General features: G+C 42.5%; 1 protein-coding gene across 5 annotated transcripts in view; it reads left to right on the forward strand.

Moving 5' to 3' along the window:
- The first annotated feature begins 8,431 nt into the window (after window positions 1-8,431).
- Window positions 8,432-26,857, forward strand: part of LOC119658286 (protein tailless-like) — a 74,134-nt gene continuing 55,708 nt past the window's right edge. Inside the window, exons 1-4 of one of the 5 annotated variants that reach the window (XM_038065577.1) lie at window positions 8,811-8,886; window positions 15,165-15,318; window positions 22,244-22,426; window positions 22,490-24,067. In XM_038065577.1, coding sequence (XP_037921505.1) covers window positions 22,354-22,426; window positions 22,490-23,595 — 1,179 coding nt within the window. In that variant the 5' untranslated portion in view covers window positions 8,811-8,886; window positions 15,165-15,318; window positions 22,244-22,353 and the 3' untranslated portion in view covers window positions 23,596-24,067. Of the gene's footprint in view, window positions 8,452-8,749; window positions 8,887-15,164; window positions 15,319-22,243; window positions 22,427-22,489; window positions 24,068-26,857 lie in introns of those variants that run through there. The other 4 variants (XM_038065579.1, XM_038065576.1, XM_038065578.1 and 1 more) reach the window with 4 other exon arrangements.

A 26,857-nucleotide genomic window follows, 5' to 3' on the forward strand; every position in this document is an offset into this window, starting at 1 on the left:
ATCCAGATCGAGCAGGCGGCAACCGGCGCGAGATTTTGGGCTGCACATCAATGAAGACAAGACAAAATATAATATATGGTGAGAACATCAGCACCGAAAACCAACCAACCAACAACATCAAACCACATAGGTCAAACGGGAAGAATAAAGATAGGAAAATACAGCTTTGAGACCTTTGATAATTTCTCCTATCTAGGGTCGAAAATCACAATCGATAACAGCTACGATGATGAAATCCGCGCACGGTTGTTATCAGCCAACAGAGCCTATTTCAGCTTACAAAAACTCGTCTCACCATAGGGTCAAAACTCTTATTGTGCAAGGCAATAACCTTGCTAGCCCTCATGTATTCTTCGGAGACTTGAGTTCTTAGCAAGAAGAATTTCGAACTCTTGGCCGCGTTCGAGAGAAAAATCCTCCGAAGAATTGTTGGCCCCCTACATGAGGATGGACGATTCCGTAGCCTACATAACGACGAAATCTTTGAGCGATACCATGACCGTCAGGTTGTGGATAAAATCCGGCTCAATAGGTTACGGTTGCGGGGTTACTTAATCCGTATGAATGAGGATGATCCCACCCGGAAAGTCTATAAGGGCAATATCTATGGTAGAAAAAGAAAACGAGGCAGACCCTGCCTAAGATAGAGCTGTGGCGCGCAGGATTCGCAGCATTCGAAATTTATTTCGAATGTTGCGAATGCGGACAAATAGATGGCGCGGAGCTCTCCACTTTTTTAGAACTCGCCACGGGAGTGGAGGACTAGCGGTGAGAAAGTGCCGTTGGTTGGGACAGGAAAAGACCGCATGGAAATAAGCCGGTCTCTCCTGTCTTGACCACCAGCGTGTGCAACAGCACTTTTTCGTATTAAACAAAAAAATTCGTCCACTATCTATTCAAATTAAAGTATTCATTGAATGTGTAGTGTTTTAATAAAATCGAGTTGAAATTAAATTTAATAACTAACTAAATTCACTGAACGCATCAGGCCCCAAGAATAGTAGCGCTGCCGTGTAGTTAAAGTAGTGACCCCGACGTGATTTGAACACGCAACCTTCGAAATAAATTTCGAATGCTGCGAATCCTTCGCGCCACAGAGCTATGGCGTAGGTCAGGACGCCAGACAGCTTTTAGGGATATTGAATTGATGGACCTCGGCGCAAAACGGGGATGTCTGGAGTTCCTTATTAAGGCAGGCCTAGACCGGATACCGGTTGTTGCGCCGTTTATGATGATGATGATGGTCGTCTCGTGCAGGGTGTGGCTATCATCACTCACTAATTGCCTTTGTAGACGAAATGCTTGAGTTCCAGAGTATAATATATCAGTCAATTAATCAATTTATCCAGCAGTCCTCTTTTTAACCACTCGCCCAAGGCTGGCGGAACTGGACTATCAAAATTTTAATTACAATGCCTTCGTGTTTGGTGTTACCTGGATTGACTGTCATTTTTGGTCATCCAGGTTCTTGACGGAGTTGTCTTGAAATCGCTCATTATATCCGTGGGTTGAGGATCGATGCCAAATGGAGTTTTTGGCGGAGCGGGCAGCAGCTTCAGGCTGTTCGTCGCTTCGTCATAGTAAACTAATCCATTCTGCTATTTGTATTGAGCTCATTGGCTTTATGAAGGCTTCTTGAAGAATAAATTCATGCTATATCAGTCCATAGGAGCTAGTAAGAAAGGATTGTACAGCAGATGTTAGCAATGGCGGAGCAACTCTGAGAAAAGTTGCTTGCGAAGTCGATTTGAAAGTCAATATGCACCAGTAAAACGAGTTTATATCACTGCTCCCAACCACCCTAATGAGCGATGTTCGAGTCATCAATTAATTTGTAGACTTAGGTAGTGTTGCTCCTGCTAACAATGATGGTACTCTATTTATTAACGCCCTAAATTTTCCATTGATTCTTTATCGGCTATCTCAATGTTTTTTCCTCGAAAGCTTTCATTGAATTTTACACGTACCGTGTCATCGGAACATTTTGATCGAATCCAATCTAGAATGAAAAACCAACTGTGTGTACGGGCCAGATACTCGTAGATGTGCTGATTAAGAGGCAGAAGTGACAGTTTATAGATCACATATTGCGAAAGATACGTCATACGAAAGGCATACCCTAGAACTATATCGCGATGAACACTGACGAAGGAGGGCAAGCTGTCGACAAGTGTTGTGGGTAGATAAAAACCATGGTCAGAATCCGTCAACGCGCAATTGATATTATATGTCATATATATAATGTTGGCTTATACATCAATCTTTTTAAGAATGCTTATATCATACATGCTATGGTTTAGGTTTCGATGAAAAGGGCAGATCTTATCTATGTTTTTATATTAATTTCCTAGATCACAAACTAATAGTCAACAACTTACATACATTCAACTCATTCCCGTGGAGTCAAAACAATCAATTGCTTCAGTTTCACGTAATAGTTATAAAAATGAATGCATATAGTTCAATTTTGGTACTTCAACTCCAACGTTCCTAAGTTCATAACTGTTACGAAATCTCAGTTTTTTATTTGTTATCTTATGGTCTACTCATTATACTCTTCACTACTCCCCAATTGTTGGTGTGCTGCACGAAAGAAAGTGAATTTGAAGTAATAGCTCGTCAGATAGCAACCATGCGGATAGTTACGTTGATCGGAAGTGAGGTTAGCTATAAGTTAAGGTAAATACTTATACGGACGGTCCAATGAAGGTAAGCGCTGACCTGTAAAGCTAAATCATCTTCGGCGGACTTCCAAGCACCAACAATCGCACGAATCCATGAAATGGTTTAATTTTACATTCACTTAGAGAGGAAGAAAAGTTCGTTGCAGTTAATGATATCTTTTTTTCGAGAAATGTTGCAATCTGCATTGGTGCATGCTCATTAAGTGGGTAGAATGGTAAGTTTAGTGCACTCTTGACAATGCTGATTGAAAGGTTGACCGAAAAGGAGTCAAATGTTGCACTAGCAACATTTGGGAAAATTTGGGTGAATATGTTTACGAGATAAATCAAGAATGGAAAGAGTATTTTGCTTCGAGGAAACAATCCATCTATTCAGTTTCATCATACTAGCCGCCAGAATAAACTCCCCACTCTCATTTTTAGTACCATCTAAGTCCAAATATTTTGGTTAATTTTCAAACAAAAGGTCAAATTTATTTTCCAAGACTTCCAATTAACTTTCTGTTAATTTCAAGAAAATTTATCCAATTTAGCCCTAATCTCCTTCCTCTAGAATATATCCAACAGGCATTTCATCCTTTTGTCACCTAAGAAATAATTTATCAAAATATTACCACATTTTTACCTGTCAATCTTGCCCCTAAGCAGGTAAAATATCCTGTCATTCATATTCCTGGCTAGAACAGCAATGTATTTATGTTTGGTGATGTTTATATTTGAATGTAATATTGTGGGTATAATAATTGCTCAAAATTTCTTTCTAGTCAGGTAAGAGGCTAAGAAGCTCGTTTTATTAGGCTATGGTTTCAATTTTTGTTTTACGCCAGAGACTATACCTGAAATCGATTACGAAGTCTGATTACATCAATAAAAGGATTGACTACCATTCATAGTTAAACCAGAGGTGAAACTTCACTAGGTTTAATTGCTTATATTTAGCACCTTCGCATTGACACCTGAGACTGGCGACAGTCTTTATGACTTCAAAGGTGTTAAGTAGTGCGACTTCTGGTTTTTCCCGCACTCAAGCAATTGTTTTGTTATTTTAGGACGAGTTTCTGGAGATATCGCTTGGGTTTTGCATTAGGCGTGTTTGGATGATTGCAGGATTACATAAAAGATTTTCAAAAAATGAGGAGTGAATAAGCCTTTTGTTTATTGCACTAAATCCTGAAGAAACAAAAAATTTTCCTGCCATAACGTCATTCAGCGATGACAGACACCAAACATCAAATAATTTGAATAACGAAAATTCAAAGGAATTGTTCTTTTTGCATTACCTTTTAGAATTCTCAGCCTAACATGAACCTCAATTTGTTTTTTTAACCATTTATTGCATTATACCTGGCAAGAAGAAAATGGAAATGGATAAGGACATTTGAACGATGGCTAAGGGGAACCTGTTAGAAAAATCGAACGGGTTCCCCTCTGTAAAAGTGGAGTAAAAGTCCATGTAGTTTTTATGGCATTATTATCAGCGCCTGGAAAAGGAGCAGACGCAATAAAGTTTATGTACCGTAAAAATAGCTAATCAAGTTGACCAGAAATCTCAAAAGCATTTGCTGGGAAATGATCATTGTCGATAATTGTTTGGCATTTTATAATGCCTAAGTCCATAAGTCTATAAGGAATCTTTACTGCAGTAAATTTGCTTTCAGTTTTGCTTAGAATATGTTTTTGCTGGTACCCCATGTTCTACGTTTCACTTTAATCAACACTAGTCCTATAAAAAGATTGCCAAATACTCAGCATGCGTATTGCCCGAAATTGAACCTACTAAAACCAACCCCACTTTTCTGCATATTTTCCCGCGTAAGCACCTGCCGAGAGCTTTGATCTATACCAGAACATTTAGGTCATGAATCCGACGCATTTTCCGACTTCGTTTAAGTTCTTCGAATTTTTTTTAAGGTTTTTGTGTGCAGCTAATCCTTATTGAAATCGATTCAATGTCTATCTGTCCGCCTATCCGCGAATCCATCCTGCCCCGTGGAACCACCTTAAGGTAATATCGGGGTGGAATTAGCCCACTTTAGCTATTTCTCCTATCTTCTATGCACGACGTTCATAACAGTGCCTTCCTCACCTCTTCTGTTCTTCGCAATTTGCCCTGGATTAATGCCATGATTCAGTTGATCGCATCCAAATTCTCCTGCGATGCTAACATCCTCCTCACCATATTTTCTGGTATCAGTACTTCATCTAAAGTTTCCTCTAGGTTCCTCCTCTTGTGCATGAATCTCAGACGGTCGAAGAATACGTGTTCTCGGTCCTCCTCGCAGTTTGCCATTGTCCTCTAAGGAATTATGTTATGTTAGATGGTATTCTAGTTTTTCTGCCGTTTTCTATTCAGTTCCTTCTCGAGTGGCTCTTCGGATAGATTCACCCTACTTCTTGAGTAGCACACCTCACTCAGTGGAAGAAAGAATCTTTCCCGCAATGAGATACACTGACTAACCCGATGCTAAGCTGTAGGCACTGCACACCTTCATCGCGATTGACCGATTGAACCCACCTTCCTTCGGCTCACAACGTTATTCAATACTAAGGCCCGATAGTAGCCTCGTATACCAGGAGGAATATTCACCACCTTTGGGACAAGGGCTTATTTTGCCCCTTTGACATCATCCTTGCTTTAAATGAAAAGGCCTTCGCATCTATTTCTACCTCACAGTCCAAGTTATACTTAAAACTCAACTTCATCAATTGAATCAATCATCACCACATATATTTAATGATTGAGTTTGAGACGACTTTGTGATAATCAACCCGGATGTTAACTCAATTGTTCTTCCTGCGATTGGTAATGTGAACTGTTTTCATCCTTCCGTACACAGGTCTAGCTTTACCATTCATTACCATGATTTGATGGCATGGATGATTTCATTTACATTTAATTTCACAGTTTTCTGCAAACCAATCAACGTTGCATGTTCTATCACGCGAAGGCCAAGTACTCACAAAAAGGCTAGGGAACATCTGCTGACACAATATACTTTATTTGGATCTTCATCCGTCTCGTACCAGAGACGTCCCTCCAAACCCTTTTTACCAAACGAAAGACATTCCTGACATCTATCGTCGCTCATTCCTAGCGATAACCAGCGCAAGTCGGCTCTCAAGCCAAATCCATGACCATTGCTATCGCATCAAATGCAAAATCAGCTCACCGTAATCCATGCTGTCACCCTTTTAGACCACTCGAAAGCTCGATGAACAGAAGCAATCATTTGTATATTATCCCCTCCGACATAGTATCTAAAAGGCAACTAGGGCGATAGAAAGAAGGCATCCCAAGCCCTTTTTGGGCCTTTCGTATCAGAACTAACTCGTTCTTCTTCCACTGAGTAGGAAGCATCTCCTTCACTATGTAAGATTAAAACGTACTGAAGAACCATTCGGAGCTGGCTAACTTGAGAGTCTTCTTCGGAATCCCCTTCAATCCCGGAGCACCTCACCGGCTCGTAGTGGGATCGAGGCAAATCTGCTTGTAGAAATACCATTCGTTTCTCCATGTTAGCTTTCTTGAATTTACTTTTAAGATTCCAGTATTCTCCCTTCAACTCCCGACACTATTGTTAACATTGTAATTTCTTGGTTCAACTAGTTGTCGGGCTTTCTGTTGTGATGTAAACACCATCGAAACATTATAAAATGACAAGGTTCCACCAATACCCCATCAGTTGCCGCTTTGTCCATTTCCAATATCTCTCTCACCAAGAATTTACTGAGGCATATCAGATTAACGATCGAGTCTAACCCTCTACAGAAGGTCGGCGAACATCCAATATTGGCTAACACAGTGAGAATTCGGTCTCTGATGTTCGTCATCTGGCTTCCCTTTCTAAGACCCATCCATTGAAATCATCAGAAATTATTTTAAAACTATGATCTCTAGCGCCTAACACTGTGCTCAGAGGCGACATGGCGATGGCAAGATTGAGTGTGTACCTGAATAGAGATATTTACCACATAAACAGAATACACATAATTCTTCCTATCTCCCTATTGACTTTTTATGGTTTAACTGACACTGTTAACCACATAGCCTGGGGGTCATTTGAAACGACCATGGTCGAACGGGATCCAGTACCTTTCTAACTTTTCCAACAATATTCTGCAATAATTGAGCCAATGATCCATTACTATTGCACCTCGTCTATACTTTAGATGAAGACTCCGTTGGCGTTGGCTTCTCTTCTTAGAAGTCAACACACAACCTGGCTTATAAAAGAGCCTGCAGTGCGTCTGTTCTCTAAGCTTTTCGACGCCAAAGTTACAAAATCGCCAGATAGAGGAAACGCGCCCCTTCAGACTCAAAACAAATCTTAATACCTTGTGGTAATGCAATCCTTACAGGTAGGAGGAGTTTCATTCTAAGCTGGTATTGCGATATGAGTCCCATTTACTTCAATAGCCTTCGCTGCTAATAAAGATCTAGTCATCAGTGATCAAGTCTAATTTGCTGCCCTTTGGGTTGTTAAACTGAAATCAGGAGATCGCTGCCGCTTTGGTTTATTGTTATTCGCAGATGCTACGGGCGATCCTTTTTACCTCGACTCTAGTCCAATGGTTCGCGCGTAGGTGGTTTGTCCAAGAAGATTTTGCCAGGAAGTAAATGCTTATCCGTGGGTAGGACTTTGACCTCAGCTGGTGACGCCGACTAGGCCTAACTTCCTTGGGTTCGTTTGTTAAGGATTACTTCTCTGTTGAGTAAGGCGTAAATCGGTTAGATAGAGAACCTAAGTCTAGACATAGGCTGTTTATCGATATACTCAGGGCTATATTGTCATCCCTGATCACTCAGCTCTAGGCACAATACACATCTTTGCTTGTAGTTTGATTATCGTCTAGCTTCAAGCTTTTCCTCTACTGCACAGGGACTCTCCCTACTTAGTTCTCTCACCGCGGTAAAAGAGAGATAATTATCAAGAGAGATGTATGTGATATAAACAATAGCTCTTCCTGTTTACGATATAAGAATACCTGCTGGGGTGATTTTCGAAGACATTTGCATCTGATATGGAAGAAATCAAATGCCTGTATTTCTAGGGTATACCAGCATTTATCTAAAGCATTAGCATTGCTCAATGGAAAAAAACTGGTCTTCAACATTTGCAAAGGATGACTCACTCATCATTTAAAAAGCTCCTAGTAGAGAGGGCGAATGAGGTCTGACAACTTATGCAAGATGACAATGGAATTGAGGAGATACTTTCAAGGAAAGGCAAAAATATAAAAGATTCACAGATTCACAAAGACAAGGAAGAAGCATAGGAAAGAAAACCCATTCATGGAGTATTTTTGGGGTATTTCATTCACTCCGATGTGGACAAATCTATGTCTAACTTGGGGTTGAACAACTGTGGAACATACGAGTACTCGGAAACCGAATGGATTATTTTCCCAACACAGAACGAAGTAGTAATGACTCGAAATTAATAAAATATCCTCAAATTCGTCCTCACATTTACCGAAAATGTGGCTCGTTTCTGGCAACATTGGGACATAACATCATATGTATATATACCTGTGCGCCCGGGGCTTTCCCAAGCCGACTACCCCAAAAGTCACAATGATGTCTCAAAAATAATACATCTTCAACTTGCCCATCAGTATAAGAATGTACAAACGGGAAAATTAACGATTTCTGTGGATGGATTAAATTAAGTGAATCAGTCAAAGTAAAAAATGTCAAGCTATCGAGTCTGATTTGTAAATTCCACAATTCGTCACCTGCCTTGCTCCAGCTAAGGTCAAAAGTTGGGTAATAAAAATTGCAAAATGTCGAAGAAATCAAAGCGACAATCAAACAACCCAAATGTTAGTCCTTGGGACAATCATTTTCAAAGAAGTTACCCTAATCCCAATTATCAATATAGTGTCAAAGGGTAAAATAGTAGGTAGGACATTTTCTACGTAATATTTACCTGGTACGAATGGTTTATCACAATTCTAAACGCCCAGTTTTGAGTTGATCTGTGAAATTTAGTTGGAAGCAATTATGATGTCTGATAACGGCAATAAACCACTTGGCTACCATTCATGGCGAAGATGGTAGTAAACATTGCCATTTTGACACCAGAGAAAAGGCGGCAATCGATTTAGTGCTGGGTAAGGCGTAAAGGTGAGAAGGTACGGCTTTGCTTTCATCTGGATCGAAGTGTTGTTTTAGGATCAACGGGGCATAATCCTTCATTAGGTATTTATGGTATTTTGAATAATATTTAAAATTGCGCATTTTTCGAAAAAGTAGGCGTGAAAATGTCTGTGTTTTATTGTACCTAAATCAGTGGAAAATAGCTGCCAGTAGGTGATTTTTAGAGGCACCTACCTCATGGAGTAACTGTGCTTCTAACACGATGTTATTTTGCTTGATGATTGGAACAATGAATCGCACGAGTGATAAGAGATAACGCTATAAAATATTAGCGGGTGCAGCAGATATCTGTTATCGGAGCTCAAACTGAAAATATTGTGCATTAAACTATTGTGTATGAAACACTGGAAATATCTTTACGGCGGACTATGAGATGAACAACTACCATAGTTCCTTTCGTTTATTTTACAGAAGCGCAAGTGTATGTGTATATATAGCGGTATTTGGTCAGACCTGCCATGTAAGGCAACATGGCACTTTCCAAAAATATGCCGTGGTCAATCTGCGCCGCCGCATAAGTACATCAATAATTTGACTTATATGAACAATTCTGGATCATATAATAAGACACAGGTTTTATGCCCCATTTTTTCGGCTTCATCAAGTTTGACAGCTGAAATAACTCCTCTAGTTATTTTTCTTAGTAAACCAGGATCAAACTTATTTTCATATTGACACCGAAGACTGGCGACAACGGATTTATGATGTGCAAAATACAAAGGCAGAAGCAATTACCTCTGGTTTTCCCGTAGCTAAACAATCGATAGTGTTATTTTAGGATTAATTGCATGAACTGTTACGAAATAACTTCGTCTGGACTTTATGACACCCAGTCTCAACAAAACAACAAAAGTTATTGTCATAATGCCACTTTGTTATGTTAGACGCCAAACACAAAGGAACCCATCCAGTTTTCTTATATTTAGGAGGAAATCCATTTGGCCTACTTTATTGTGGTGCTGTTGAGACTTGAGAAGTCTCTTTGTACATAAAATTTTATTGAGTGACTTCGAGAAGGTTACCTACAATCATCCATGATAATGACATCTGCAAGCCTGTCAAGAGGGTAATATTGGAATTCCCCATGCTCGGGAGTTTTCTCGATTAGAGATACCAATTACACTAATTATGTAACTTTAGGGGGACTGTTTTTTTCTTTGTATTACCCTATTATTGCCTCTAGCCAATTAAATGGCCTTTGCAAGTGCTTGTAAATTGATTATTATTTTAGGAGGAAAGCGTAGATTGTGGTTGCAAAATGGCTTCTGAACCTTACCGCCTTGAAATTATAACTTCTTTGCGATAATTGATTAATAACACTTTTATAAATGTCAGTCTTATGGACAAAAACATGATCCTTTCATTCACTTCGGGACTCATACCACTATACTATATGATGAGAGTGGCCTACACACTATTCCCATCTACTCTTTCAATGCTAGGCAGTTAGTACCACCAGTTTTTATATATATATATATTTTCTTCATATATCGAGGTGTAAAAATCAGTTCAGCCGGACCAACGTCTGAACTAAACAGCCCGCATGTGGTGTTCGGGCCTATTGAAAACCACCTTGGGTTTCTTCAGCCCCAGGGGGATGTGTTTACTTTTAGCACTCGTACTCCAAGTCTTTTGAATTTCTTTTCTTCTTATTTCCCTGAATAGCTCGTTCTTTATTTTTGCGATTGTAAAGGAACATGGAAGCTACTTCTACTTCGATCTCAGCACCTCCACAAATAGTATATTCTCCGGACTAACGATTCCTTTCGGCGTTTGGTTCAGTTTCTTTCTCTTCGTTGCATCCTCTGGTATGTCACCACATACAAAACAATTTAGGGATTCATCTAGCCCAAAGCAGCGCAGATATTGCCTGTGGCAACCGCTGTGCCTCATGACGAACTGGGAAATGGTGTAGTTGATCTCTCCATGTTTCCTCTCAAGACACACTCTAACATTAGCAATTAGCCTGTGGAAGACTTGCCCCAACTGCATCGCCAGAGATTGAACAACTCTGACCTTGCCGCATACCTGGGTTTTGTATACTCCTCCATACGTTTTACATAGTTTTGTACCCCCATTTATCTCGCCAGAATGTCGACTGCGATCATGCCCGCTACTACCAGTAGTGGATCATCAGATGATGAAGTCCCTGCAAATACTCAGAACCATCTGTCGGTAAACCGAATTCGCCTGCTTCCTTCTCTGGGAGCTTGCAAACGCTGTTGCCCATACAGGAGACGCATAAAGCAAAACAGATCGCATCACTCCGGGTAAGAGGTGTGTTTCGACCGGCCGACATTTGGCAGGTACCAGAGTGGCACTAACCACCTTTTGGTAAGTGCTCAATTACCACCCTCATGTATTTAATAAGTGGCCTATAGACGACCACTTGCGCATTAACTTCCGCATTTGCAGTCTTTGTCTCTCTAGAGTTTGCTATGAAGTTTTAAGTTTAAGTGTTTTCTGATCGTCCAGCGTCAGCCCAGCCCTTTTCATCCAGTACACTTCCACTGCTTTAACAACTACATCCAGGCAATTCGCAAAGCCTCCTGTGGGATGGGAAGAACAAGCAGGGGTGTTAGTACTGAGCAAGCAATATCATTGCCTGTTGTTGTCATTGCCTTCATCCAACTGGTAATTCTTGACCAGATTCACGAAATGTCCGGTCAAAGCACCTTTAATTCGATGAAAACGTTCTTTACATCTAATACCAACACGGAACAGAATCCGCAAATAATTATCGCATCTTTTGCCAGATTTATCACTGTTCCTATTGCATACATTGTATGGTGGGCACCGCGAAACTCATACTGGAACTGCGACAAGCCATTACCTCTTTCGACTATGGATGAACGTCTGGTTTAGATTACTCTTTTTTCTTGAGGGGGCCTATTGTTGTTCCAGAACCTACACCAACTTGCACTTTTTCCATTGCACAAGGAATATTACTTTCTTTAAAAATGCCTTGGAAGTGTTGACGAAAAGGTTGGGCCTAATTTTCTCCGCTCGCTTCAGTTGATATACATGAAGATGATGAGATGAAATCACGGTGCAACATGACTTAGGTTCTATCACTTACTTCCATCATCTAATTCCAAGGTTCACCTTCCGTTTGCTAAATAGTATTCCACTTTCCGTCAATGTTAGCCACACCTCGACGGGTCACAGGGGCCATGCTATCAATATGACCAACGAGTGGAACTTACCACGTAACCGCGTAGTATGTGGTCCACATGACATTAGAAAATAATGGATCTAAAATATTTGCTGCTAGCTTACTAGTTGCAGTTGAGTCCGAATAGCTGAGTGGTTAGAGCGCGAGGCTGTCGTACGGAAGGTCGCGGTTCAAATCTCACTGGTGGCAGTGGAATTTGTATCGTGATTTGACGTCGGACACCAGTCGACTCAGCTGTGAATGAGTACCTGAGTCAAATCAGGGTAATAATCTCGGGCGAGCGCAATGCTGACCACATTGCCTCCTAGTGTACCGTTACGGTCTTGAATGAAGTGCTCTAACACACTTCAAGGCCCTGATCCAACATGGATTGTTGCGCCAACGATTATTATTATTATTATTACTAGTTGCAGATTAATCCCTAATTTTTCTCTGTATATCATGAGTGCAAGTTACCCCACGTGAAGTGGTATACCCCATATAGGTTGAACTATCCTATATAACAGCATAGCATTTGCTGCAATGAAAAATTCCACCGAGTGATAATCAAGACCGGCGGTTTCGTTCCGCTTACTTGCATTGATGGCAGATGTTACTTCTCTTTAAAGGAATGGTCCATATCTGCATGTAGAGGTGACTAGCTATTTCTTAAATGAGAGATGAAAGTTCAAGGGATGGTGGACGATCGAACATGATGATGAAGTGATCCTTACACCTCTCGACCTGCTCATCATCATTAATGAGGAGGCAGCGGCTGAAAGACCATTGGAAGATCTGCGAGCACCCACAAGTTTTTTCATAATGCGGTAATCCATGGCAAAATCGTTGCTTTTTGGGTAGAGTTACTGTTTGCCTATAAAGTAAAACAATAAATTTTTATTTGTCGCACCCACTTACAATGAACATCTGAGTCTTAAATTAGCTATCATCATCATTGTCATATCAACAGTATCTGGTCTGGGTCTACCTTAGCAAGAGACTCCAGACATGCCGGTTATACACCGAGATCCACCAATTTGATATCTCTAAAAGCTGTCCGGTGTGCTGGCCTTCGTCGTTGCTTCATCTTAGGCGCAGTCGCCTGTATACCTTTCGGACTAGATCATCCTCACCCATATGGATTAAGTAACCGCTGGATTTTACCTACAACCAGACAGGCATCCAAAAATTCTTTAGAAGATTCTTCTATCTCTTGCCAGTCCGGTCTACATGAAGGCAAATTGTACACTCCGAGTTGTTTTTTCCATAATGTCAATATGGTTAATATTGCCCAGTAGTTGGGCGGACTTAAAGAGGATGGTGACTCTCGTATTAAGATCACTTTTTGCAATGCCAAGTTAAAGAGGATGTATGATAAGGCATGCCCTTGTCTTAGACCATTGTTGATGGTGAACGGTTTCGATGGCGATCTTGGTGCTTTTCTCTTATCATCGGGTTCGGTATAACCTGCATATTTTACGAAAGTCTTTCACGATTTCACGCATCTTCAGTATGTGCCGACGATCTGAGCTGCGCCCCACGCGTGGCAAGGTGATGAAAGCCCCAGATATTCGCAAACCTCTCCAGGCCGCCCATTGGATTAAAATATCACATGTTGGATGTTATCGCCAAGAGGTTATTCTTAGTTCCTGTGTTCAAAAGCGAAAAAAAACGGCTTTCAATTTTTTTTTATTTCAACTACAATACCACAGCTTTACTCAAAAGCTTTATTGAGGTTTTGTTAGCTTCGCCAATTGTTTCCTTGTTGCTGAAGATATTGCTACTGCGTGTAGGGACCCTCGAATAATCTTCTTCACTTCCAGGTTAGTCTTCTCTATCGCTCTCTAGGGCGTTAGCGGACACGTTGATATGCCGACAAAATTAAGATAGGTCGTACGAATTGAACCTTTTAATGAAGGATTGGTACATCGCTTCGATATATATAGATGAACTGTACACTTTTGCGATTCGCGGCATTTTATGGAAAAATTTCTATGAGAGTGTATTTATATAACAATCTTTCATAAATGTTTGCTCGTCCATAGCCTGAAGCCTTCGCTAGTTCGTTGATATCCGAGAATACAACAATTGCTCCTATTCACTAGCTGGAGACGCACCTGATGGTGATCTGCTTATACCCTGTCCCCATCTTCTCTGTTTTCTTAAGCCTTTCGGTCGGCCTGTTAGTCATTTCCCATCGACTAATCAGACTAATCCTGACAAGTGAATTTTCATAAGTGCGAATTATGTGACCATACCGTCGAAGGTGTTTCTCATGCAATTTTTCCGCGGCCGGTGCAAACCCATTATAATCACGGAAATTCTTATTTCGAATGTGATCATGGCGTGTTTCGCCACTAGTCCAACGAAAAACATCTTCGTCTCCATTACAGCGAGGTGTCGTTCGTTGTCTTTTAATTTGGCCAACACCCAGGACTGTAGAGGATGCATATCCTGTTCCAAATTACATATTACAACAATACAAGCCATATTGAGCACAATACTGGAAAATTTGTCGTTTATCCTATTATTATTAGCAATGGTATAGTAGGACAAACTGACATTTTTGTCATTTGTGTAACGTCACTCAACAGAAACAAATAAATTAAATAAAACCACCCATTTTCATCCGCTAAGAGTTACCTGCTTCCGCTGCACCGCGTGACTTGTTATTTTAACTTCGTGTCAGCTATTTCCGTAGCAGCAGAACAAGTGAGCAGATTCAGTATATTTACGGAGTGAAGCAATACTTGTTGAGCATGTGAGATCAGCGACACGAAATTGAATGTTCCCATATTTAATTCCATAAATTGATAAGCTCGCCCGCTCGCTTTCTTTGTCATAAAATTGACGATCGAAAACTATTTTAATTGAGGATGTTCTATGGCAAGATCAGATCATTTCTCCCTCATCAGAGGGAATATTTTGGCACGACCTCCAATGAATTCAATAAAAATAGGGTTCAATTTAACTACGGACCTTCAAGCGTCTCGTAAGTACGCTTGAAGATCCGCATCTTTGAGGGTTTTTAGTAATGGCGGTATACATTAATTGTACCCAACGCTCACGGGCGTTTTCACTCTTTTTGATGATAGTTTTATAGAATTAGAAGAAATAGATTTGGAGGGTACTCGCAATTTCAATACTAATATTTCTTTCCCACCAGGGCATGTACTGTTGTTTCCTCCTTTACCTATATTTTCCACGAATTCTGTGTTCATACTTTCGATGGACACTGTTCGAATTGGCGTCTGTCACGTGGATGGTAGATTCTTACAGTGCAGGCCGAACATAATAAGTAGTACCTGAAACTTGGAATTGTAAGTATTTTATTATATCTCTCAATTCGCCATCGGATCTAATCAATCTGATTCTATTGGAATTTTTTCGGTGCACCAAGCTTCTTATTGTCCCCCAATAGATCGGAGTTCTCTCTGTTACCGAGCATAGAAGGCATGGTCAACTCTTCTACCATAACATCCTCTGGGACATTATAGATAAGCGAAATTTTTTGTCATTGCTTTCTTTCTTCCTGTTCTTGGTGCCGTTTTTGGTTAACTGGAGCTAAAGATTTGCAGAGAAATCCAGTCATTAGAAGTTAAACAGATTTTTAAAATAATTCTTCTGATTGCTAAGCGTATAATGCACTAAGCGAAATATATGGATCTAGAGTCACTATGCCAACAAATCTCTAGAGTCAGTAGTGTCATTACCATAGCTGGAAAATCAATGAAAAGACTACCCTAGGCTGGGCTATTCACTTAAAATATTCCTTTTCTTTTGGCAGATAAAGAAATATAAAGAAATAGATAGAGTCAACGAACTGGCTAAGAGGAGGTTCCGTTCTTTATTTACGCCTCCTGTCTCAATATAAAAGTCACCGGCTTGGTGAGGGCGACAAAATTACAACACTCGAATTCGGGACGGTTTATGAGCCAATAGTTAGAGGATAATAACGATCAGTGCCGGACACGGGCCAATAATATTTTAGTATTTGATGTTGGTGATGTAACATCACAGTCATGTGATATCACATTACCTACTATATGTGAGAGTGAGCCGGAGTTTACTTCTGTATATAGCAGGTATCTTGGGGATTGTGATATCAAACCAACAAGGAATTCAAAATTTCCGCATTATCGTCATGTATGGTAATCAATTAGCGGACAGTTTTTTTTGTTCGTACGCGGAGTTGGGCAATCTTAGAAGACAAGTCCGCTTCAGCTACGCAGAACAAACTTCGGAGTTAGAGCGGGTACGTGTCGGATTCGCATCTGCTAAGCAGTCCCGCGGGCACCATGTAGGTATTACTTTGCGGGATGGGCTTACTTTTAAGCACTTACAATTCTCGTCCTTTGAGCGCTTCTCCTCCAGCTGTAAACTGGTTTTTCTTAACCTCAACATCCCCCCCACTATATTCCCCAAGCTCACGTTTTCTCCTAGGCTTTGGTTCAGGTTCCTTATTTCAATTGCGATCCTCGGGCAGTGAAACATCGCACGCTATGCATCCACCGGTGCGTCACTGCATGTAGGACATATTATCCAATCCAAACCGGTGAGATACTGCCTATAGCAACCACCGTGTACCGTGCGAAACTGGCTAACGTGGTAGTTACTTTCTCCGTGTTTCTGCCCAAGACACAGGCTAACATTGAGAATGTGCCTGTGCATCCACCGGCCCCTCGAAAATACGCCCAATCTCCGTTGGCAGAGATTATGCGACCCTGACCTTGCAGCATTCCTACATTCCGTGTTCCCTCCATACATCGTGCATGATTATAGTATACTCATTTCATTCGCCAAAATGTCGACCGAAACCGAATTCACTTGCTTTCGTCTTTGAGAGTTTAAGAGCGCATTCGCCCATACAAGTGCGCGTTGAGCAGTACGGATCGCACCACTCCGAATAGAAGCAATATCATACAGTGTTTCGCCACACCGATATTTGGCAACAATTTTGCAAGTGCCGTGGTGCCGTCAACTGCCCTTTGGTATGAATACTCTAGGTGCTCCCTATCACCCCTATGTGACTAATAACCGACAACATCTCCACCGTCTTCCATTTTTACGATGTCCTTTTTTCAATGGTTCATTATTAAGGCCACTTCCGTTTTTTGTCCGCCAGGGTCCCACATCCTCTGGGTGTTTTGCTATAAAAACTACAGCCAGGTCATCGGCAAAACTTATAATCGTAACCCATTCTGGGTGGGTTATCCATCAGGCAGATCAGATGGTACGATGCGGCTTCTCCAAGTAACTCATTGGGTTTGGAAAGCAGCACCACCGGTCAAGAAATAGGTGTTGGCAAAAAGTTCGGACCTAGTCATCACTGCCAGCTTCAAAGCTGTGTTGGGGATGCCAGCCAAATCTGGAGCTTTATTGTCACCGATAATAATAACCAGTAACGCAACAATCCACATTGTATCAGGGCCTTGAAGTGTGTTAGAGCACTTCATTCAAGATCGTAATAGTACAGTACAGTACACTGTAGGAAGCAATGTGGTCAGCTTTGTGCTGGCCCGAAAGTAATACCCTGATTTCACTCAGGTACTCAGTCACAGCTGAGTCAACTGGTATCCGACATCCAGTCACGATAACAAATCTCTCTGCCACCACCACCAAAAAATAGTTGTGCGAAAGTGTAAATATAAACTCTTGGAGTGGGCCCATCAGCGTGGTAATGAAAAGACTGGGAAGATCACCTCAAGCGCCTTCTGGAAGAAATTATTACCGCTCACCACGAAAATAGCGGAAGAGAAAGGATGGTCTAGGTCAACGAGTGCATGATACCTCCAGTTACCCAGAAGGAGCTGCGGGAAATATGTGGTGGGATGACTCAAGTGGTTAAAGCGCTGGGCTGTTGTAACGGGAGATTGCAGTTCATATCTCACTGGTACCAGTGACATTTGTATCGTAATTTGACATCGGATACCAATCGACTCAGCTGTGAATAAGTACCTGAGTGAAATTAGGGTAATAATCTCGGGCGAGCGCAATGCTGACCACATTGTCTCCTACAACAGAACATAGTGTTGTAGTATACCGTTACGGTCTTGAATGAAGTGCACACTTCAAGGCACTGATCCAATTGGATTGTTGCGCCAACGATTATTAATAGTTTCCAAGTTGTCACAATCTCGGCAGATGCCGGATTTTACCTAATACTAGCACTAAGTGCCAAACATTTAGGCCTGGACGATCTTACCTACTTAAAATATAAAAGGGCGCTGGTGGTGGTGGCAGGTAGTACGTCAACGGGAGAATTCGCTGAGGACTCCTCGTAGCATCGGGCACGTATGCAAAATGGTGTACTTCTGCATAGTTTGAACCAGACTAGATGGGAGTTCGAAGACATCCCCTTCAGGGCTTCTCTGAATGGTACAAATGAACCCCTCCGTCTCCGCAAAGAGCTCCCCAGCACACAGCCATCTGTTTGACAAATGCAAATCGACAAATGGTTGCCACAAACAATTCACGCGTTTACCGTGCATTGCTTTCGACTTCCATTCATCGATCCGCTCTTGTCCGACTTCACCCCACTCAGAGGATTGAAGGATCGATCCTTCAAGTTAAATGGAGTCAGCCCACAGACTGCCTTACAGACAGCCGCATGCAGGGTACTTGCCTGCTCTTGGCTATAAAAATAAGGGCACAGCGAGTCCACTTGGTGATGATGTTGTGTCGCCATGTCAACCCCGCCTCTACCTCCGATGTCACGAGGCAGGTTCATCCGCTCCACGGCAGAGTTTGGATGATGCAGTCGGAATTTGGACATAGTTGTCCGTATCCCGTAGGCCATATTTACTGGCAAAACCAAGCGCTCTAGCATCATTCAGTAGCCATGAAAGGGGTTCAGTGTCACGCAAAACCAAAGAGGACTCAACGAATCTCCCTGAAAGATGCCCCTCCGTATACGGATGGGCTCTGAGGTATTAGCACCCTCAAATCCACGTACTAATGTAGCATGCCACCCTTCCATGACTGTCGCCAAAAACTTTATTAGTTTCGGATCAATGCGATCGATTAGTCAGGTATGCGGGACGCTATCGAAAGCCTTGGCATAGTCGATATAGTAACTGAAGAGGTTTCTTTGGCCTCTAGTTGCTTGTCCTACAACTACCCAGTCGATAATGAATTGCTCTTTGCAAACCCTTGACCCAATTCGGCAGCCCTTCTACTCCTCGGACAGTTGTTGGTCTCGAGATGCGCATTGACCCTTCCGCTAATAATGGACGTTATGAATTTGCAGAGAGTTAGCAAGCAAATAATAATAAGGTAGGTAATCCCCACAGTGAGGAAGGGTGAAAATTCCTCTGGCCGACTCATGACTTGATTTATGCTGTGTACTAACCGACTGTGTACAGTGATAAATTTCTTATACCAGAATTTCTGCACCCGATCCAAACCTCGACCCCTCCAGTTCCTCGAGCTCTTTATGGCTCGTCGAACTTCTGTAATGATAAGAATGGGATAGGAGATCAGGCCGATCATCCTGAGTGGCCGATAACGACCTAGAGGGCAGAGCTATCCCAAAAAGCTAAACAAATTGGCAAAATTGACCGTGAAGGTCCGCCCACAAAGATTGAAGCTCTATCAAAGTGCTCGATCGACACGTTCTTGCACGCCTCTGTGCTAGCCAGGCTCGGGAATGTGGGGGGGTCCTTTGAGCGCTTTGATCCCTCACGCTTCATTACTTAAAACAACGTGCCTTTTCCGATGCGTGAGTCCGCACCGGATTTTAAATTCGATTTTACAAGGAATTTCGCGACGGCTTATCGATGGACAAACAGAACGCGAGCTAAATTGGAAAATAAAAAAAAAAACCGGCTCGACCGCGCGCGTGGAGCCGTAAGTCTCCGGACCTGAGTGCCGCGATCAAGGAGGGGAAAATCCACGACGGATCACCGTATCGATTGCCGTCTCTTCCGCCTCAGATCTTGTACGAGGCGCGGCCTCTGAGGTTCGGAGACTTACGGCTCCACGCGCGCGGTCGAGTCGGTTTTTTTTTTATTTTCAAATTTAGCTCGCGTTCTGTTTGTCCATCGATAGGCCGTCGCGAAATTCCTTGTAAAATCGAATTTAAAATCCCTTGCGGACCCACGCATCGGAAAAGGCACGTTGTTTTAAGTAATGAAGCGTGAGGGATCAAAGCGCTCAAAGGACCCCCCCACATTCCCGAGCCTGGCTAGCACAGAGGCGTGCAAGAACGTGTCGATCGAGCACTTTGATAGAGCTTCAATTTTGCCAATTTCTTTAGATTTTTGGACCTGAGTGCCGCGATCAAGGAGGGGAAAATCCACGACGGATCACCGTATCGATTGCCGTCTCTTCCGCCTCAGATCTTGTACGAGGCGCGGCCTCTGAGGTTCGGAGACTTACGGCTCCACGCGCGCGGTCGAGTCGGTTTTTTTTTTATTTTCAAATTTAGCTCGCGTTCTGTTTGTCCATCGATAGGCCGTCGCGAAATTCCTTGTAAAATCGAATTTAAAATCCCTTGCGGACCCACGCATCGGAAAAGGCACGTTGTTTTAAGTAATGAAGCGTGAGGGATCAAAGCGCTCAAAGGACCCCCCCACATTCCCGAGCCTGGCTAGCACAGAGGCGTGCAAGAACGTGTCGATCGAGCACTTTGATAGAGCTTCAATTTTGCCAATTTCTTTAGATTTTTGGGATAGCTCTGCCCTCTAGGTCGTTATCGGCCACTCAGGATGATCGGCCTGATCTCCTATTCCACACTTATCATTACACTTCCTCTTCGGTAACATCCACAAAATTCATGCCAGGCATATTGGCATGGCGGGTATCGTCGGTGGTGATCCACTCAGCATGCTCAACTGAGCGGGTAACCCCCAAAGTCCACCCCCGTATTCTTTCGCTTCCGTTACCGAAAACTGCACTGTCTGGACGTTTTGTTGAGATTCGTTGAGAGATCTGGAAAAGCTCCACTGGTTCCTCGCGTATGTTGCATTCTGGACACATCTGGAGTGATTTTTGCCATACCGTCGTAGCCGATTGCATATGACAGAAAGTTTCTGCTTTAGTCTGGACACACTAATTTCAACTACAGGTGTCTTATTGGGGATGGCATAGTTTCGTGCGCGTGGTGTTGTTGATGGCGCCGCCTCTGCCCCCATCGACTCTCGGTCACCAGTTTCCGCGGTGACTTCAAGTCGAACACGCTCGCTGATCGTGGCCGGGATTGTGTCGTTGCGAGTTATAAAGCGGTACTGTTATGCGACTGGCTGCACAATCACATGCGCCATTTGCGGAAAACGTTCGATGAATCTCTGATCAAGGGCCGTAAAGATGTCGGACCCGCCTCCGCCATTATTTCGTAGTAGGAACGGATGATGAAAAGGTTCATTTCTTAAGCTCACTTCTTCCGCTACCTACGCGAACCTGCTGAAGTGGTCGCCACAGATTGTGGCAAAACAGCTGCAGTAGGCGGAGCAATGCCCCTGGTTGTCGTGGCGCCTAGACGTCGAACCGCCCCACGACTAGCGGTTTCGACGCCGAGCTATCCATAACGGGAGCTCGACCCAGTCACCAAATCAAACGACTCCCGCTGGTTATCCGTGCCGGACGTCAAATTCCTCCTTCTTCTCATTAGATGGATTTGCATTTTATACCTAACTGTCAGGTATTGGAGTAGCTTCCTCAGTGAGTAAACTGCAAGACTGAAAAGTTCCTGCACTGTGCTCATCTAGCCCTTGAGACGCTGCTGTGGCGTGCAGCCATTCAAACTGAAGCTATCCATCCCTCCTCCATTTACAACCGGGCTTAGGACCGGCTACAGGTTCCAAAAGGACCCCTCCCAAAAGGGGTTTCCAGCAAATTTCCAAACAAATATAGTAGTATACTATTATTAACTTTATTTGAAAATATATCGGTGAGGAGGATATTTTAGGACTTAGATATCTTATAGGGTCATCATCATGATTAGATTTTTCTTCTGGGAATGGGTCCTTCATTTAAATGACCTCTTTCTAACACCACCACCCCTCCACTTTGCAACGGATGTCAAAATTAAAATCCACTTGGGAAAAAAATCCGTCCTGAAAACCCGGCGATGCGATTTTACTTTCCACAAAACGTTGAAGTTATTTGTTTGATACATGGTAATTTAGAAATTTTCTTTGAGTTGATTGAGAAAACTAATTTCCACTTACTACTATTTACCAGTCCAGTTCATTCAGTTGAATACCGCTCAAAGAGAGTGATGAATGAAATATATCTTGTTTACAGTGGAGGTAACTATCGCATCGAACATCTTCAAAAGAGACCGTCCACAGACATTTCGTGATTTAGAATAGCCAATATTCTTTGTTACCAGTCACTAACGAATTCATGTAATTATGGTAAACGACAGTCCACCATCGTGCAGTTCCCCAATCATCGACATAGGATCCAATGAATGTCCTGCAAAAAGTAAGAACACTTTTTTCAATTTATCCCTTTACGCCAGTTACTCCAATCCACTTTCTTATCCAGTGCAACTCCTCACCAACATTGCTTGTGAAGTATGTTGTGACTACAGCACTGGGAAGCATTATGGAGTTTACGCTTGCGATGCATGTGCGGCTTTTTTCCAACGATCAATCCGGCAGCGTCGTCAATATGATTGTACATTAGGCAACCTTGGCAGCTGCATTGTTGATAAAGAACACCGAAATCTATGCCGAGCATGTCGACTTAGGAAGTGTTTTGAAGCTGGTATGAAACAACAAGCCGTTCAGCGTGAACGAGGGCCTCAGGCCTTCGCAATTCAGCGCCAGATCGACTTACAAAATGAAATCATCGCTTCTGAAATGGCTGCCAACCTTGATAGTGACGCTTGCGAGGTGTGTCCAGTGACTACCCGCAACAATACGGTTCCACCTCCTACTATGCAGAGGTTCATGTACCGCCGCGGCAGTGTTATTCACCGACCTTATCTTATGGAACCAGCTCCTAATGCGGATGATATAAGTATTCACGAAATAGCAGCTGAACTTCTATTCGACAACATTCGTCAATCCAAAATCGTGGGGAGGTTTAGAGAGCTCTGCATTTCAGATCAGCTCCTCCTAATCGATGGATCTTGGAAGGAGCTATTCGTTTTGTCGATGATCCAATATATGATGCCAGTAGATATGGAACAACTTCTACGTGATTACCTTGCAGAAGACAGATTCGATTTCTTTATTCATCGACTAGGGGATGATGTGAAAGCCATTAGTTCCTCTCTGCGATATATTCAGAGCTTACAACTAAATGCCCAAGAATATGACTTACTACGTCCTATTTTCCTATTTCAAAGGGTTATCATGGAGGGGTTAATAACGACTTATACCATTTGTGAGCAATTAGGTACGGAAACGAGATTGCGGGAAGGACCAAAAATATATAAAATGTTCGAAATAGCTTGGGCCAATCTTACAAATTATTTGATGTGCTTACGGCCAGATAGAAATCGCCTCAATGAAGTGATCCAAGTCATCCAACAATTGCGAAAGGTCCCTCTTTATGCAATCGAAGAATTGTTTTTTCGAAAGGTAGCAGGGACTAAACCCTTAATGCAGCTAATCTCTGACTTGTATCTGGACCACAAGATGTAGTATTTTCTCATAGTTGTATATTAAGCAACAAAGTCTGTCTGTGATAATAATAAGTACATGTAGTAATATTAACTCAAGTGTTAATTAATAGTCCAATCCTTTTTCCAAAAGATAGGCTGTTTTAGATTTCGAAAATAGGACTCAGTGGGGAGTATTTATTGGAAATATTTAAAAAAATGTATTTAACTAATCTATTCAACTGTTACCAGATAATTGTTTACGTAATAACTAAATTCGTAATTGTATACAAATTAATGTAAAAATTTACAGCAGACTCGGTTTGGTTTTTAAAAATCTAGAAAAAATGAAGCACTATCAAGATACTTTCTAAGTATGCTTTGGGACATACATACATTAAAAGCATGTTAACTAATTCTTACTATTTTTTCATAATTTTACTCACTAATTGAAAATTTGTAAACTTTTTGCTTTTAAGAAAATAAAAATAAAAAGAATGCAGTTTTTCGGTACATTGAGATACAAATTTCTTGCTGCTCGGCACTACAATGCAAACCACACCCACTGGGGATCACGTGCTTCCGGAAAACAAAAGCAGTTGTGGACTATATTGATTGATTTCGATATTATGGAGAACTTTGATAATTACTAATTGACTTCGATATTTTCAAAATGTAGTAAAGACAAAATCCTTGTGATTCCTTGTAGGCCAATAAGTTTCCTTCCTATTTTCTCAAAGTTTTTGAGCAATTGCTGCTGACGTGAATATTTCCATTCGTATCTAAAAACGGCTTCATCCCCCACCATCAGTTTGAATCTCACGAACAGCATATTGACAAAATCTATTGGATCGTCTTGGAAATTAGATCTGATCTGAAAAAGGGGAACATTTTCGCAGACTTATTCTACGACATCGCATAGCCATTCCATATGCGACATGGGTTTGGGGAGATTCATAGCCTCCGAGCACTCAGACTATAGTGGTTCATTGTACCCGACTACCCCGTCTAACGGAATGTCTCGAATTCGTTTATGTATACGAAACTACGCTCTGCAGCCGAAGCATATTAGTACAAAATACATGATGCGTCCATACGCATAGCACATATATAGAAAATATTGCGCAGATTCCACTTCCCCATTACAGTATGGATAGGAGCCATCTAGGTGAATCCCTATTCTGAAGATTGCTACTGAATTATGAACAGTCAAAATGGTCAATGGTCAGAAGAATAAATCTTGCAGTATGTTCGTCCTTTATCTTTATGGGAAGTTTATTCCCAATTTTTGATAACAGCATTTGTAAATGTTGCTGACATTCCCATGCTGGTTAATTTTCACCTACCTACGGATAATAATAATCGTTGGATTATCCATTTGGATCAGGGTCTTCAAGTATGTGTGCTATATGGTCAGCATTGCCTTCGCCCGAGATTATTACCGTGATTTGACTCGGTTACTTATTCACAACTGAGTCGACTGGTACCCGACCTCAAATCGCCATCAAATACAAGTACGTCATCCACATAAGCTTGGACTCCCATTTGCGATTTTTGCGTGCCACATAACAGTCACTCGATCAACTTATCCCAAAGAAGTGACGATAGCACACCTCCTTAGAGGCACATCTAGTCACTTTTGTTGTAGCTATGAACTTCTACTTCAATAAAAACCTCTGTGTAAGCACAGAATAGATGCACTTAAGTACCATCGATAATATACTCCCTGGCGGCATCACGAAGTATTTAGAAGTTTGCCATAGTCAAAAACTCTTCTGTGTCCACAAACGCCCTCATTACACCCTCCTCTTTTAGAGTTGCGGCCTCTAACCTGGGAACCAATTATTGAAGAGCCGACCGGTAAACGAGAGCGTAGTTTACAGTTTCTCTTGCAACACTTGGTTTCCAGATTCCATCAATTCTCTCCGGCCCAATTCAATCATCTGTTAGATAGTGTGCTTTGAATGGAGTCTGCACTGGTTAACTTTAGAGTTCATGTGTGCCATCCGGTTTAATAAGATAATGCAACTGTGCGGACTCACCACTTTTAAGGAGTCTATACATCCCTCAGGGATCGTCAACGATCCTTCATGGGTCGTTTACGATACGGGGAGTGGCGTCCCCGAGGTGCCCGAGCAAGTAGTTCTGACCCCCTAGCTGGCATAATACTTGCGTCCTAGGTAGTAGCCTCGAGAAAGTTTCTCGGTGAAGAGCGAACTGCTAATGACCGATACACGCTGGGACACACTGGGAGTCCCCGGAGCCGTCGACAACTCCCTGTCGACGTCGATGGGGTGATGTGAGCCTAGCTCTGCCAAGGTGGTAGTTGTGGCGTGTATCAGGAGCCAGCCCCTTCGGGACCCTGGTCGGGTAGTGTGCATTGAACCGGTGTTAGTAGACCGCGTTGCCCCGAGCGAGCGCTGATCCGTCCGTGAATTCCGGGATCAGCTAAGCGTAGGTCAGGCCTCAGGGAACTGGGGTAGGGGCTGTGTCCCCGAGGGTATACCCGTTCCTGACTATTGCGGCCCGCTCCCTTGCACACGATGCGCTGGTAAACAACTCAAATGGAGAAAAAAAACGAACAGAACGAGGAGATAGTGGAAATGGAGAGTGAGCTGACTGCGTTTATTCGCAGCACGAAAATGCGCCGTTCGCCCCAGCGCCCAGCGAAGGACGCAACAAGGGCTGAAATACCCGACGAGACATCGGGACGCGCAGACGGAGAGAAAGGCTCGGAAAGTGATGCAGCACCTGCAACACAGATAGGAGGAACCCAGACCATACAGCACAGTGCTGTAATTGGGGAAAGAGGCACAGTGGAAACTGCCGAAACTAATAAAATGGTTTCGAATATAAGCCGAGTGGGAGGACTGTCGATTACTCTGGCACAAGCGGAAGAGGAAAGACTTATTAAAAAATGCACAGCAATTGTGAAGCACATGCGATCTTCGACGTTCCTTCAGAAAAACGTCGGTAAGGGAGTGAAAAACGGGCTAATGGAACTGGAAGAGCTCCTGGACAGGATTTCATATTATAGGCGAACATGGAAAGTAAGACAAAATCCGCAGGAAGCAGAAACAACCGCGCTTCCCGAGGAGAACACCACGAGTACCAAACGGATCGCTGACAGCCCATTGCAGAGTGAACTTGGTAAAAAACGAAAGGAGGAAGGGACATCTGAAGGAGACTTCACTCAGGTACTCTCCAGGGCTGGAAAGAAGAAGGCGAAGAGGATCAAAAGACAACAACACGTCGCGCCATCAGAAAAACCTCTGCCTAAAACTAAAGCGGACACGAAGGATGGA

The sequence above is a fragment of the Hermetia illucens genome, chromosome 5 (genome assembly GCF_905115235.1).
Source record: "Hermetia illucens chromosome 5, iHerIll2.2.curated.20191125, whole genome shotgun sequence".
In the NCBI taxonomy this organism is placed as follows: Eukaryota; Metazoa; Arthropoda; class Insecta; order Diptera; family Stratiomyidae; genus Hermetia; species Hermetia illucens.